The sequence below is a fragment of the Haliotis cracherodii genome, unplaced genomic scaffold (assembly GCF_022045235.1).
Source record: "Haliotis cracherodii isolate W230 unplaced genomic scaffold, xgHalCrac1.p SCAF_14, whole genome shotgun sequence".
NCBI lineage: Eukaryota > Metazoa > Mollusca > Gastropoda > Lepetellida > Haliotidae > Haliotis > Haliotis cracherodii.
The window spans coordinates 61,706-77,241 of NW_027266269.1; the positions used below are offsets into that span (position 1 = coordinate 61,706).

Sequence of the window (15,536 nt, forward strand, 5' to 3'; positions counted from 1 at the left end):
TCAAAATATTATTTATTGATTTACTGAACATGACAAGCATTATTCTTTCCTGTTCAGAAACTATTTCATCCGATGCGTATTTAGATTCTTCCGATGGAAGGTACACAACACCAATCTGTACGTCGTGGTTTGTATTAAAAAGTGATTTGGATAGGTTGAACCACGTGACATATTCATTAACATATTCAAGCACTGTCACATAACTACATAACTCGTTGCATTTACAGCTAGACCCATTCCCCCAAAGCGCCTTATTGCTTTTTGGCGGAGCTAAATGCACACTTTATAACCGTTAACCTGAATATCATGGTATTCGTCCGTTTTAGTCTTTTGGATACCAGTTTTCCAAATCAACAAAGTCAGGATGCTCTAGTCGTTTGCGAAGACCCGGACATTCAGACTAAGTAAATGTAAATTCTTATTTCGAATAAAATCCCCTTGTGTCTTATCAGGGGTGTTAGGTTCACAGTTATCTGATACGAAGGCTGGTGGACATGTTCAAAGCCTAACAACAAAACCAACACTTGTGGATTTTTTTTACATTTCTTTTTACATTTTTCAACATAATCTCCCTGCTTTTAATACACTTCTCACACCGATAAAAACTGTGGCACCAAACGAGCAGATATGTTATTCTGTGTCTTCCTCGAGTTCAGCAATGGTCATACGTCTATATGACAGTGTATGCTTTCCTATATTCTTGATTGAATCTTCATTGATGGAAGTTGAGGGATGTCAACAGTTATGGCCAACGTCGAGACTTGTTCCCCTAGGCTTGGACCTCTAGCTGCCAAACGTTTTACAGTGGAATAGCTATGGCACTTATCCCGACACTTTTTGTGACAAGCTGTCATGAATTTCTTAGAGAGTACCTTTCTCTCAAGTAAAAAACTTGATGACTGCTCGGCACTCGTTCTGTTACATTTCTGTGTCCGTTTAGACCCCGTTCAACTGGATGTCACCAATACACAAACGGCCTCAACATTCAAAACCCTTGCAATGAACTATTCACACAAAGTAGTACATTGAATAGTTCACTTTGTTATGGCCCATTGTTGAAAGGTAGTTAGGCTTAGAACGTTTTGACCAGCCCTCGTGTATCATCCGAAAAATGCTTCAACATCGTATTGACATTACTAGAGATCATCGGCTCACTGTTAGCTCTCGCCTTGACGAGATACATGTACTATTTACGTTAACAGATGTACTGATTAATTAGGATCAAATAGGCTTTCGAATTATCTTAATCTCAGTTCTTGCTGTCATTTACACAAATTAGGGGGAATGCTTAATATTTACGTTTACATGTCTGAGTTGACGAATCCAAGAAGCACATTCCATTATAATATTTTTTCTCAATCAAACAGATTATGTTTATGTATGATCAGAGTGACTTTCAACTTGTTAATCCCGTATATACAAACAAATAATAATATATTGCTACTCTTAGTAGAATGAATTAACAAATAAATATACTCACTGTCTTCACCATTTCTGTAAACGAAATATAGAAATCGAAATCACAAATTTGTATGTTTCAGTTGATAATTATTAATATAAATAGGGCATTTATCAGCTCATATTTCCGCTAATGTTGTCTCTTGAAAATCAATTAAATGTACCCATTGAACAAAGATGATAAAGACACGCTGCATCGTATTATATTACTGTATTACCTGCAATCTGCACCAGCTGTATCAGTTGTTCTCCAGCATGGAAGTAATGGAAGTATCCTGATGATCCGTCTGCTCTCTCTCCTTTTCGGTTTTCGTTGGAATAATCATGAAAATACATAGACAACTTTGTTGGTCATTGTTGAAATATATATATATATATATATATATATATATATATATATATATATATATATATATATCAAGTTGCTGCTCGAAACGTCAGACACATTTCTTAATGTAAGTCTAATATTGTGACCTTTATGTTGAGTTACAACTGTTGACCCACATTGTTATTACCTAATAGCTGCATTAGTTGTTCTCACATCATCGGGGTTTCGGGAGTTCTGTTTTGCGTCAGTAAATAAACATAAAAAACAGTCACATCTATGATTGAAGAATATGTATTTAACTTGTTGTCAGATATGTACTTACATTATGATCACCACCACCACCACAACGAGGACAACAACCAGGATGGGGACAAGTATCGCAGTCAGGTTCGTGGTTTCCCCTGTCCTGGATACAAACCGTGTTGTCAGCGATGTTGTCGGTGATGTATCTGTGATAAGATACAGTCACTCATACATATGTCAGAGGAAAAAACTAAATTAAGTCATAACATCATGTAACTAGATCATTTATCCAATAGATGAGCCTACGACATAAAACCATGTACGTCATGCCACAATGGCATAATAATGAATATTATCTTGGTAATGACTAATTCCATAACGAATGATGTTGTCTTGCTTCACATCGGGACACACTTTCGGTATGCCTAATGATTGGGACAAATAGTTTATAAAAAAATGACATATTGTTATTTGTTTCGCTTCTCATTGCATTGGAATAAATGTATGCCTACGCACAATGTTGGGGTCTGTTTGTTTCTAAATAGGGTTAAAGATGGAAATGATTAAATATAATTCACCACTCGTGTTAATGAATACGGTGCACGTGCATGTCAACGTCGCTCAGTTAATCGATATTTGCCCAGTCATTGATTCACTGAGACTGTTCACCCTTCCCATAATAAAAATAAAACTGTCGCCATGACTCTTCTGAACATGAAATCATCGACATTAACCTACTCCATTTGTGTTATGTACTCACATGCGCTGTATCCCCTGGGAGGAGGTGTCGCCTTCATGCCTGTGCAGAAACAGATGAATTCAGTGTTATTCATACACACATTTATTCCACTACTACACATATAACTGGACATATTGTCGTTTGATGCAAATTTGAAAAACGAATAGGAATTCCAAACAATTATGATTCATAATCTTTTACATCACATTCGTCACACATTAGCTTGTGTTTACTATACTTTGGACATTTGTAATCGCAAATTAGTGATTTTGCGTGTAATTGCCTGATTGTGATATACGTAATGCCAGGTACACATGATACCGATCCAAAGGTCAATTATTTTTGTTCGGTAACAGCCATTGTTAATAAAAGTTTTGCTAGCGATTTCCGTCGTTTGGAATCATAAGAATGCTAATACTTCATTCGGTGTTTACTTATGTGGTAAGAATCAATACAACTGTTGTTAATGCAGCTCAGGATCGATGTTACTAGATTTGAATGAACTTTTTCTTCAAACCTGCAGTGATGTTGCAAAATTTTCCATGGTAGTTTTCACTACAACCATCCGTGCAGAAGCCATTTTGTTGAATACAGGAGCTTCCTTTACAGTTCTTGCTGCAAGCTTTATCACACAGGTCATCGAACCACCCCAGAACACACCCCTCAGAACACTTCCCTGTCTCCTTGTCGCAGTGCCTGAGGTTTCGTACTGGGTTGGTGAAACAGTTCAGAGGGCAATCCTTGCTGCATTGTTCTCCATATTTTCCCCAATCACAGCTATCTTGTCCGTGTGCTTTAAATACTGAAACGTTGAAAGAAAAGTAAACATTAACATGTTTACTGAAAAACACACCCTTCATCTTTGATGTTTTCACTGACCTATAGCTAATGAAGGCATTGTTGACTTCATTCGAATCTTAATCAGGAAATAAAACAAATTTCGTCAAATCAGAATGTCACACGTGCTTGTGTAACAATCTGTATTATATTTTCCACTGCAATGAATGTCAGAAATGTTGTTTGTGTAGTGTATTAACTCTTTTCGTTTTCTTTGAAATTGTTATTATGTAAATAAAAGCAATATGTCCAGCAGTGTAACAGTCGAAACAGCATGTGTGTTTTCAATACTCACTGAATATCAGCATAATGGAGTAGAATATCTCCATGACTCGTCGATGCAGGGTTGAAATGCCTGCAAATATAAGCAATTATACATTATGCTTCGTTTCTGTTATTCTGATGCTGCACTGTCCAATGACTGTTTTTCTCCATACATTTTTCCAGTTTCACCCGCCCTGCCCCTTCACTTCAATATACCTGTAAATCCCAACCTCAACCTCACACTCGTCAACTCAATCTCGTACCTCTGCACCTCAACTCTGCACTCGTCAACTCAAACCCTGCAACAAACCCCCCTAAGCTCAACCTCGTACTTCCCGACCTCATAACCACAGAGGGCTCGGGTGGGCCAGTCGTCTGAGGCGCCGCGATTAGCTGCGTAGAGTTGCGTCCCTTGGGCACGTAAGAACCCTATGATCGTGGGTTCGAATCCCGGTTCACCCCGATTATGTTTCTAGGTATGTCTGCACCATACCCGTGCTCGTGGGTTTCACCGAAGTTGTAAACGTCTGAGACCTGCATCACTTCGGGCTTATCCCACATTTGGCTTACACGCAGCGAAATGACTGGAATACTGTTACAAAACGGTGTTAAACCCAACTCACTCACTCACTCACTATCACACATCTACTCCTCAAATCTGAGCCTCCGTGCCTTAACCCCACACATCTTTGACTCAACCCTGGATTTAACCACAACCTCGCCACCTTAACCCCTGACTCCCCACCTCAACAACATGCCTAACCACTTCAACCCCACACCTCAGCACCTACTCCCTTCAAACCCAAACCTCCCTATACAAACTCGTCAACGCTCGGTATTTTCCAACCCGCACCTTGCAACCTCAACCCCGTCTCTCCCAAATTAAAAAAATGTGCCCCTCACAATGCCGCTTACTGTCAGACATATAGGTATCCATATTCGGAGCTACTCACATACATGATCGATATGAATAAGCATATGCCAAGGAGTTAATGTTGTTTCATATTGTTAACAACCTTCACCCCTCTGGGCTGTTCTACTCATATCTAAGGAATGCCGGAGCAACACTACAACCGGGTACGAGGCGTCGGCTTAAAGTGTATTTATAGCTGCATAACATGCAATGTCAAGTGACTCTAAACCGGTGACAGATTGTGATATTTGAAATCACTTGCTCTAGATAACGGAGACATCAATACATGCATTGACGTGCACTGACTGTGTATTATGCTTACAGGGTGTTCACTGAAAAGGGCACAGCACAAACAGAAAAGGGCATATTCAAGGATTTGTACATACTTGTTAGTGTGCACATCAATTCAAAGCCTAGTTCTGTGTTTGATATAATTACTATATCCAAGTACTGTTTCGGCATGGTACGTTTGAAAAAATAGCCTGTGTGAGATGGAATTTAGCGTTTAATAATTTCAGTAACCTGATTATATGTATAGACGTGGCTGATAGTTGTAGCAACTCCAAATAAATCAGTGGCTGATGGCGAGAGCAGCTCCATACTCCATTCGGGTGCGATGACACGCAGTCAAACGGGTGACACTTTGTGAATTTACAAACTGCATTTTAGCCGTTTTTAGACAAGCTTGGTGCGGTTGTATTCATATTGAATAATGTAGTTCAAAACATTGATGAAATGTGCCTACCAAACACTTTTTAACTGTTACCTAGAATGCGGGAAAAATAACTGATCCCAAATACTAGTATACGGATTATAAATCTGACAATCCGGGCACTCTTGGCATTAACAGTAACAAGTTGGCCTCTTTGTCAGTACATTTTCTTATCGGACATCAGCATTTGTTCCTTGTGATCACGATTAATCTCATATATTACATGTCAATATTTTGAGGTATATATACACCATTCAGGTATAAAAAAGTCACATAGGGTGACCTGCCCCAAACGAACAATATCAGTTAACATGAAGAACGCACACTATATTTGTACAAGGATTATGTATATATTAATCAGTTTGTTAGATCAAGTACATTTGTTAGATCAAGTTGTTGAAGTAACGTTTGTCTGTTAAAGAGTACTAATTACATCTTGTACTTACCTCAACGATGCTAATAATACGGCCTATGCTGTCACCATGATGTTTCGATCCCTTCCTTCACACTTCATAGCTGTGTGACGTGGGCGGGAGCTATATCACTATGTGCCTCGCGTAGTGTTGGCGCTCAACTTGTATACAAGTCGAGCGGGAAATATCTGCTTTGTGTTTTCTTTAGATTTCTTAACTTGTGGACTGGTCTCGCGTTATCTATTCAGCTTTGCTATTAGTCGCAATAGTGTAAGGCTATTCAGACGTTTGTGGAGGTTTTTTTTCCCTTCCTGTCGAAAGAAAGCGTGCTATATCAGCTGAAAGTGATGACCAACACGAACATGTATATGCCAACAATGTTTACGTGAAGATTACGGGGTAGAATTGGTCTTCAGCAACCCAAACTTGACGTAAAAGGCGACTATGCTTGTTGTAAAAGGCGACTAACGGGATCGGGTGGTCAGTGTCGCTGACTTGGTTGATACATGTCATCAATCCCAATTGCGAGGATCGATGCTCATGATGTCAATCACTGGATTGTCTGGCCCAGACTCGATTATTTTACAGATCGTCGTCATATAGCTGGAATATTGCTGAGTGCGGCGTTAAACAACAAGCAAACAAACAAATTCGTCGTGAACTTTAAGTCAGTGTAATACGACGCACCATCACGGTGCATACTCTATGGGACACTTCATACTATAACACTTCGTAACAAACGCATCTGTTGCAACTGAACTACAAGGGTTGTTATTGTAGTGCATGTTAGACAATGTCCGCTTTGCGGAACTATTTTCCTTGGGCAATTGTTAGTAACATAGCTGCCATGGCATACACTGTGTGACACTTAAGGAATACAACGGTGTTAATAGTCTATATATATAGATATAAAACAATCCATGATTTGACTATATGTATTTTAATTTACTAATTTCTAAAATATCATGATGCTATAACATTCAACATAAATTCGTAAACAAGAGGGTAGTATCCTGTTCCGTACAATGAGACGTGGATCATGAAACACAACTGTTTACTTATAAACCAAGAAAAAATCGAAATGAAAAAAAAACACACACAAAAGGTATTGTACAGTAGGGTGATGAGAGCGAACGTGTCTCATATCATTCACCAACCGAAATCACTGCATGTTGTTTAGCATGCAACTTGTAAGTTGTAGCTAACACATGACAGCACATTATTGCTAAAGAGTGCACATTTATACCATCTCATTTATATCTGACACAACGTCACTTTCGTTCTGTTATTACGTTTACCGGAAGATGGAATGTGTAATCAGATCAATTTGTCACAAATAAGACAACATAACTAGGCATAGAAATATCGAAATTAGGACTATCAGCAAATCAGTTCAAATAAGTTCTGTCAAAGGTGAAAGTCTCGAAATTTCTTTGATCTCTTCAAATTCAGGTACGCTTGATACTATTGGAACAACACATGCAAACGTCATTAAACAATATTCTTCTACGACTGTCCGAGAGCACACACAAATCAAGATGGGTGAATTGCAAATAGCACAACCATTTTCAGTTTCTTAATAGCTCTTCTATGTGATGTTATAGTTGTTGCTAGAGGAACACCACCACTGTGCCCATGTCGTTGTCATTGACTTCACTGTACATTGCATTCGAGTGTCGAAATGCATCAGGTGCAACTCTCTCCTCCGCCGGCACATTTGGCAGATAGATATCTTCATCTTGCTGATGTCTTTCTTCTCTGCAACATACATTTCGAAAATAGTGTATTTATAAATCTTTCAGTTGTCCTTGAAAGCTTTACTTTATTATGTATTGGTATCTAGTTATGATGTATTGTATGTATATGTGAACCTAAATTTAGCACCTCACTCTTGTGTAATAGCACGTTACACCAAAGTACTTTCAGTCAGCCTCAATGACAGGATGCTTTTCAGAAAGAAAATATAATTTTTAATTCTGTTTTGAAATGCCTTGATAATCTGATATCATAATTTAAATTTAACATTTTCTCCCGCGGAGGCGACGACTATGAACATATCAACTTGAGTGAGATCAACAGATTCCTACTGTACTCGTATTTGTGATATGATGTCATGATAGATGTCCAGTCATATAATTATCTACAAAGAAAATAAAATTCATATTCTTCACTTATTGTGTTCATAAAAGACAGTAATTTTGTAACAGGGTCATTAGTTTTATTGATAACATGGTCTGGAAAAAGAAATCAGCTGCTTAGTGTTAACCTGTTAACATCAATATGAATTATTATTAATTAAAAGCTTTGTTTAGCAAACGTATTTATACACCAAAGCACTTACCACCATAAATTATCATTGCCAAGAACATATATTACATACTGACCTTTTTTCATTTAAATACTTGAAAGATTTATAAATTGTCACGAAGATGCAGGCAATTAAAAACAGCGCTGAGACCACTAATCCAATGCGGATATACATATCATTTGTACCTGAAAACAACAAAAACAGTAGACTTTTGTAAGGATATTGTCGCGATGCTTCATAAAAGTTATTAGTCAAAGGTAGAGGTACATGAAGGCTGTTTTTCGGTCATATTGAGTCTTTTGCATCTATATTATATCACATCGTTTCAAAGGACATTAAAATAACCACTAGTCAAAGACTTGTACATAAAACTAGTTTTGCAAGAACTAAAAGTGTTTGCAAGAAACAACACATTCTCGATACCAGCAACCAAAGTTATTTGGGACCATGGAGGTTGACCACAGTAGAATCCAAACGGTCACTTTAGCAATGGTTTTAAAGTCTACTGTATATATTTTATGAAACCACAAATTATAATCATAGTAGTAAACATGCGCAAACATAAACAACCTCGCAAGTAGTGAACTTGCATTGGTTTGTAGTGGCAAGAAATAGGGGTAGGGATAGGTGAAATGGTTGGTGTAAACACAAATGGTAGTGGTTGGTGTAAATCTAATTGTAGCAATTGTCAGTGACAGTAGATGACTGAATTGCTAGTACAATGTTGGTGGTAAGGGGGCAATTTGAAGTTATCCATGTGACAGTTTCTAGATGACTGGTTGTGTCTGTATATCAGCGACAACAGGATATTGGAAAACCTCCGAATCTCGAATCAAGAACGGGGCCAAACACACAGGCCATGGGCTCGGTATGACCCACAACCCCCCCATCCCACCTTTAGAAACCTTTAGTCCGGTATATGTTCAAGGTACGTGTGCCTGATTCCACTATTATCTTCCAACACATGTTCAAGTACATCTCTTGAAGTACTTCTTAACATGTGATGTTACCAGGTGAAAATCTTTTGCACAGTTTGGAACAAATTTACTCTTATAATAACAGAGTAGGATACCCAATATTGCATTCTCGGCTTAGCTACATCAGAACAACGCTTGGATGTCTCAGGATTTGTCTTGTCATCTTGTGTGTTATTTGCCGACCTCGATGTGTTATATACCATAGGAAACCATATAAAAAACACCATAATTTGATGTAGGCTGAGGGGGGATGGTGGTACCTCGAGCACAAACACACAGAAGCGGGATCGGGAGCTTGAAGGATGTCCTCTCTAATATAGATGCCACATCGTGAATATATGTCGAGATGATAGTATTTATAAAAACATAGTAAGGTTATAACTCTCAGGCACAATGTAGAAATAATTAAATAAGTGGAGTAAGATTGAACAGTCTTTATTGGCTATCGCTTTCAACTCATACCAGGTATGAGTCTCATCAGGACATTCCGGTGTTATCCCCTGGCCCTACATATCCCCGGATTTGAACACGATAGAGCTACTGTGGGATGAATTGGTGTTGGCGGACGGTAAAGGTAGGGCTTGGAGTAGTGGTAGGTGCTCAAGGATAGGTTCAGGTATAAGCTATACTGGTAGGGATGAGTCAATATTAGCGATAAGAGAGTGTAGGTGTAAGAGATGGGGGCAGGTGTGAGGTGTAGGGTTTTGGTGTTAATATATATGTAGGGGTAGTGGTTGCGTTGAGGGGGGGGGGGGGGGGGGGGGGACTGGGATAACAGTGGGTCTAAGAAATAGAGAGAGTGGTGGGTATCACAGACTCTAAGAGATTGGAGTAAGTCTGAGGTTTTTTAGATGGGAGAGTGGTAGGTCGAGGAGACGTATGAGGTCTGGGAGATGGGATGTGGATAGTTCCAGATGTGGGTGTTGCTTGTTGTAGGAGCAGAATCGAGACGTCATGGATTGCTATAGGTAGATGCTTTATATCTGTTTGGAATTTTTCATTAACAAAGCGATATCCTGTGAAAAGAATTCCCGTAGTAGGAGTCTTCACACCCAGACACACAAAAAGGTACCCAGCTGAAACACCTGCATCTAATTCTTCAGCATAGTAATAATATTAAAGCTATTAGCAAAAAAAATAACCTACCCGATTCCTCATCACATGTTCCTGTCATCCTGTTGCATGTCTTACATCCACTTGAACAGTTCTTACAATCTGTCCCGTAGTAGGAGTCCTCACATCCAGACACACAGGAGGAGCCCAGCTGACAATATCTTCCATAACAACCACCTGGACATGCTGTACAGTTACCTCCTGGACTGTCACATGGTATGTTGCAACCCCTGCCTTGAAACCCTGGCACACAGCCCTCAGTGCAGTTACCGATGCCATGTGGTACTAGTATGCAGCTCTTATTCATACAGTTATCACTGCAAACTGAGCTGCACATCCGACCAAAATACCCAGTGTCACACTCAGTGAGGCAATGTCCTGTGGTGTTGTCGCAGTCCAAACAGTGCTGATTCTCTGGGCATGGAACTGCTGAAAGGTAAATGGATACTGAGTCTAGTGGCTGGTACAAATAGAGGATGACCAACGAATGGAAATGAGTTACAAGACCATACCTGACCAGCCACTTGTATTGCAAGTTTCATTTTCGGTCATCGTCTTCCATAGCAAACGAATTTACCGCACCCCAATATTGTCATTTATCACATTTTCAAAAAAAACGAATTAGACTCAAAACGTTTGTTCCTTCCCACATTTCCAGCTTATTTCTCGACTAGAATTTATATTTTTTGTTTAGCCTCTGTGCATCACGTACATACAAAAATCAATGTTAATTACGCAATGCAATTTCACTGTAAGGAGCTCCAAATAAGTACTGAGATGAGCAGCATGTGTGTCAGCATGGCGGTTGACATATTGTTTCCAGTTGTTTCAAGCTGTGGCAGAGAATGTTGAAACTTATCAAAACGTCTTTGAGAAATACAATAAAAGTATGAATACACAATGTCATTTAGAAAGCGGTCAAATGTAACAAATGTCAATTTCGGATAACACTTTCTTAGTAAAGAACAGATTGTAGTACTTTTTGGGGGTTGAGTCCCTTCCTGGATTCGAACACACAATGCCAGAATGAGGCACCTAGTCTACAGCACACAAAGTCAGCGAACTAACAAAAATGAAAGTCTGACAACTGTTAGTCTAGTTCAAGTACTTTGTGTACCCCTCTGATAAGTGTAAATTGGCACGGCTCCCATTGGCATTTGACCATTTTCTAAATGGTATTGTGTGTTCATAGCTTTCAGCCGAAAGCTATTAACACAAAATATCATTAAGAAAATGGTCAAATGTTGTCGTGGAAGATATCAATGTAGGGTAGTGGCAGATCGAAGACATGGGGTAGTGGTAGATCGAAGACATGGGGTAGTGGTAGATCGAAGACATGGGGCAGTGGTAGATCGAAGACATGGGGCAGTGGTAGATCGAAGACATGGGGTAGTGGTAGATCGAAGACATGGGGCAGTGGTAGATCGAAGACATGGGGTAGTGGTAGATCGAAGACATGGGGTAGTGGTAGATCGAAGACATGGGGTAGTGGTAGATCGAAGACATGGGGTAGTGGTTGATCGGGGACATGGGATAGTGGTAGATCAAAGACATGGGGTAGTGGTAGATCTAAGACATGGGGTAGTGGTAGATCGAAGACATGGGGTAGTGGTAGATCGAAGACATGGGGTAGTGGTTGAACGGGGACATGGGATAGTGGTAGATCGAAGACATGGGGTAGTGGTAGATCGAAGACATGGGATAGTGGTAGATCAAAGACATGGGGTAGTGGTAGATCGAAGACATGGGGCAGTGGTAGATCGAAGACATGGGGTAGTGGTAGATCGAAGACATGGGGCAGTGGTAGATCGAAGACATGGGGTAGTGGTAGATCGAAGACATGGGGCAGTGCTAGATCGAAGACATGGGGTAGTGGTAGATCGGAGACATGGGGTAGTGGTAGATCAAAGACATGGGGTAGTGGTAGATCAAAGACATGGGGCAGTGGTAGATCGAAGACATGGGGTAGTGGTAGATCGAAGACATGGGGTAGTGGCAGATCTAAGGCATGGGGTAGTGGTAGATCAAAGACATGGGGCAGTGGTAGATCGAAGACATGGGGTAGTGGTAGATCGAAGACATGGGGTAGTGGTAGATCAAAGACATGGGGTAGTGGTAGATCTAAGACATGGGGTAGTGGTAGATCGAAGACATGGGTTAGTGGCAGATCTAAGACATGGGGTAGTGGCAGATCAAAGACATGGGGTAGTGGCAGATCTAAGACATGGGGTAGTGGCAGATCTAAGACATGGGGTAGTGGTAGATCAAAGGCATGGGGTAGTGGCAGATCGAAGACATGGGGTAGTGGTAGATCGAAGACATGGGGTAGTGGTAGATCGAAGACATGGGGTAGTGGCAGATCTAAGACATGGGGTAGTGGCAGATCAAAGACATGGGGTAGTGGCAGATCTAAGACATGGGGTAGTGGCAGATCTAAGACATGGGGTAGTGGTAGATCAAAGACATGGGGAAGTGGTAGATCGAAGACATGGGGTAGTGGTAGATCGAAGACATGGGGTAGTGGTAGATCGAAGACATGGGGTAGTGGCAGATCTAAGACATGGGGTAGTGGTAGATCAAAGACATGGGGAAGTGGTAGATCGAAGACATGGGGTAGTGGTAGATCGAAGACATGGGGTAGTGGTAGATCGAAGACATGGGGTAGTGGCAGATCTAAGACATGGGGTAGTGGTAGATCTAAGACATGGGGTAGTGGTAGATCGAAGACATGGGGTAGTGGTAGATCGAAGACATGGGGTAGTGGCAGATCTAAGACATGGGGTAGTGGTAGATCTGACACATGGGGTAGTGGTAGATCTAAAACATGGGGTAGTGGTAGATCTAAGACATGGGGTAGTGGTAGATCGAAGACATGGGGCGGTGGTTGATCGGGGACATGGGGCAGTGGCAGATCTGACACATGGGGTATTGGCAGATCAAAGACATGGGGCAGTGGTAGATCTCAGAAATGGGCTAGTGGTAGATCGAAGACATGGGGTAGTGGAAGATCGAAGACATGGGGTAGTGGCAAATCTGACACATGGGGTAGTGGCAGATCGAAGACATGGGGTAGTGGTAGATCTGACATGAGATAGTGTTGGCTGTAAGAGATGGGGGCAGAAGTGAGATATAGGGTTGTGGTGGGTGTTAGACATAGCAGTAGTGAAAGATGTAAGAAATGGGGTGGGGGATGTTTATTATACATGTAGGGGTAGTGGTTGCGCTAAGGGACTGGGGGAACAGTAGGTCTAACAAATAGAGGGAGTGGTAGGTCTCACATACAGCGGAAGTAGAAGTTCTAAGAGATAGGAGAGAGTCGTGGGTATTTGAAGATGGGAGAGTGGTGGGTCGAGGAGATCTAAGAGCTCTGGGGAATGGGATGTGGATAGTTGCAGATATGGGTGTTGCTTTTTTAGAAGTACAACCTAGACGTCGTGGACTGCTTTTGGTAGACACTTTGTAACTTTATACAAAGTTAGTTTACTTAGAGTATAATATTTAAGTTCCGATCAACACATGTACACCTGAGAATGTAGCCTTTTGGGTAGTTATCATATTACAATGGTGCATTCAGAATTCCTTCATCACATTTTCCTGTCACCCTGTTGCATGGCGTACATCCACTTGAACATTCACCTTGTTATATGTCAACAACCTGCGAGATTCACAGTCGGTCCCGTTGTGGGAGTCAGTTGGTTTCAGTGGGAATACCGACACATTAAGCAACTTTACCAAGAGTATGAACAGCAATGCTATTAAAACTTGTTCTAAAACTATGCCTACCAGATTTCTCATCACAGCCGGTCCCGTAGTGGGAGTCTACACATCCAGACACACAGGAGGAGCCCAGTTGACAATATCCTCCATCACATCCACCTGGACATGCTGTACAGTTACCTCCTGGATTGTCACATGGTATGTTGCAGTTGATGCCTTGGTATCCTGGCACACAACCCCCAGTGCAGTTACCGATGCCATTGTGTACTAGTATGCAGCTCTTATTCATACATTTATCACTGCAAACTGAGCTGCACGTCCGACCAAAATACCCAGTGTCACATTCAGTGAGGCAGTGTCCTGTGGTGCTGTCACAGTCCGAGCAGTGCTGATTCTCTGGGCATGGAACTGCTGAAAGGTAAATGGATACTGAGTCTAGTGGCTGGTACAAATAGAGGATGACCAACGAATGGAAATGAGTTACAAGACCATACCTGACCAGCCACTTGCATTGCACGTTTGATTTACTATCGTCATGTTCCTGAGCAAATGAATTTACCTCACCCTAATTTTGTCATTTAGCCCATTTAAAAAAAAAAGTAATTAGATTCGAAACGTTTGCTTCTCACCTCATTTTCAGCTTAGTTCGATACAAGACTTTCTATTTTTTGTTTAGTCTATATGCATCAAATACATAAAAAAAGTCAATGTTGATTATGCGATGCCTTTTTGCTGACAGCAGCTCCAAATGCAAAAAACAACAACACTGAGGTGAGCAGCAAATAAACAATAAAAGTAGTTTACAGGTGACACGTGAAGATCTGTTAGAATTGTTCTTCAAGAACTCATGCTTGTCTTAAAGGCAAATATGTTTGTCGTAGTAGGCGACTAACAGTACCAGTTGGTCAGGCTCGCTGACTTGGTTGATGCATGTCATCGTAACCTGGATTGTCTGATACAGAATCGGCTATTTACATATCGCCGCCATATAGCAGTACTAATGCTACGTGTGGCGTTAAGCAACAAACAACGTGTGAGGTAGGATACATACTGATGTCTATGATGTCAATACTAGCTTGAAAGATAAACAGTAATGTTAATACCTTAAGAGCTATATGATGATAATTATGGTTATATATAGCCCATTCACACATAAATCACCAAGGACAAATTTTATTATTAAACAACACACACACACACACACACACACACACACACACACACACACACACACACACACACACACACACACACACACACACACATGCAGACACATACCCTCCATCCTCACCCCCACACACACAGCACACGCAAACACACACGAATAAAATGAACACACCAGAACAACAGTTTAAACAATACAATCGTTTACCTTCAATAACAATAATTAAGGAGGCTATGCACATCATCAAGATCGAGGCGGCCATTCTGCTGACTGAAATCAATGTGAAAGAACAAGTTTGTTATGAAATGCATTACTTATTAAAACTCAAACTAAAACACTAATAAACAAA

At 40.6% G+C, this 15,536-nt stretch overlaps 1 protein-coding gene across 1 annotated transcript in view; it reads right to left on the reverse strand.

Annotated features, from left to right (window-relative positions):
• Positions 1-15,307, reverse strand: part of LOC139461280 (cell death abnormality protein 1-like) — a 51,613-nt gene extending 36,306 nt beyond the window's left edge. Inside the window, exons 1-3 of the mRNA XM_071242911.1 lie at positions 15,301-15,307; positions 14,089-14,433; positions 10,339-10,734 (exon numbers count right to left, since the gene is read on the reverse strand). Of these exons, the coding sequence (XP_071099012.1) occupies positions 10,339-10,734; positions 14,089-14,433; positions 15,301-15,307 (748 nt within the window). The remainder of the gene's footprint in view (positions 1-10,338; positions 10,735-14,088; positions 14,434-15,300) is intronic.
• Between the last annotated feature and the right edge of the window lie 229 nt (positions 15,308-15,536).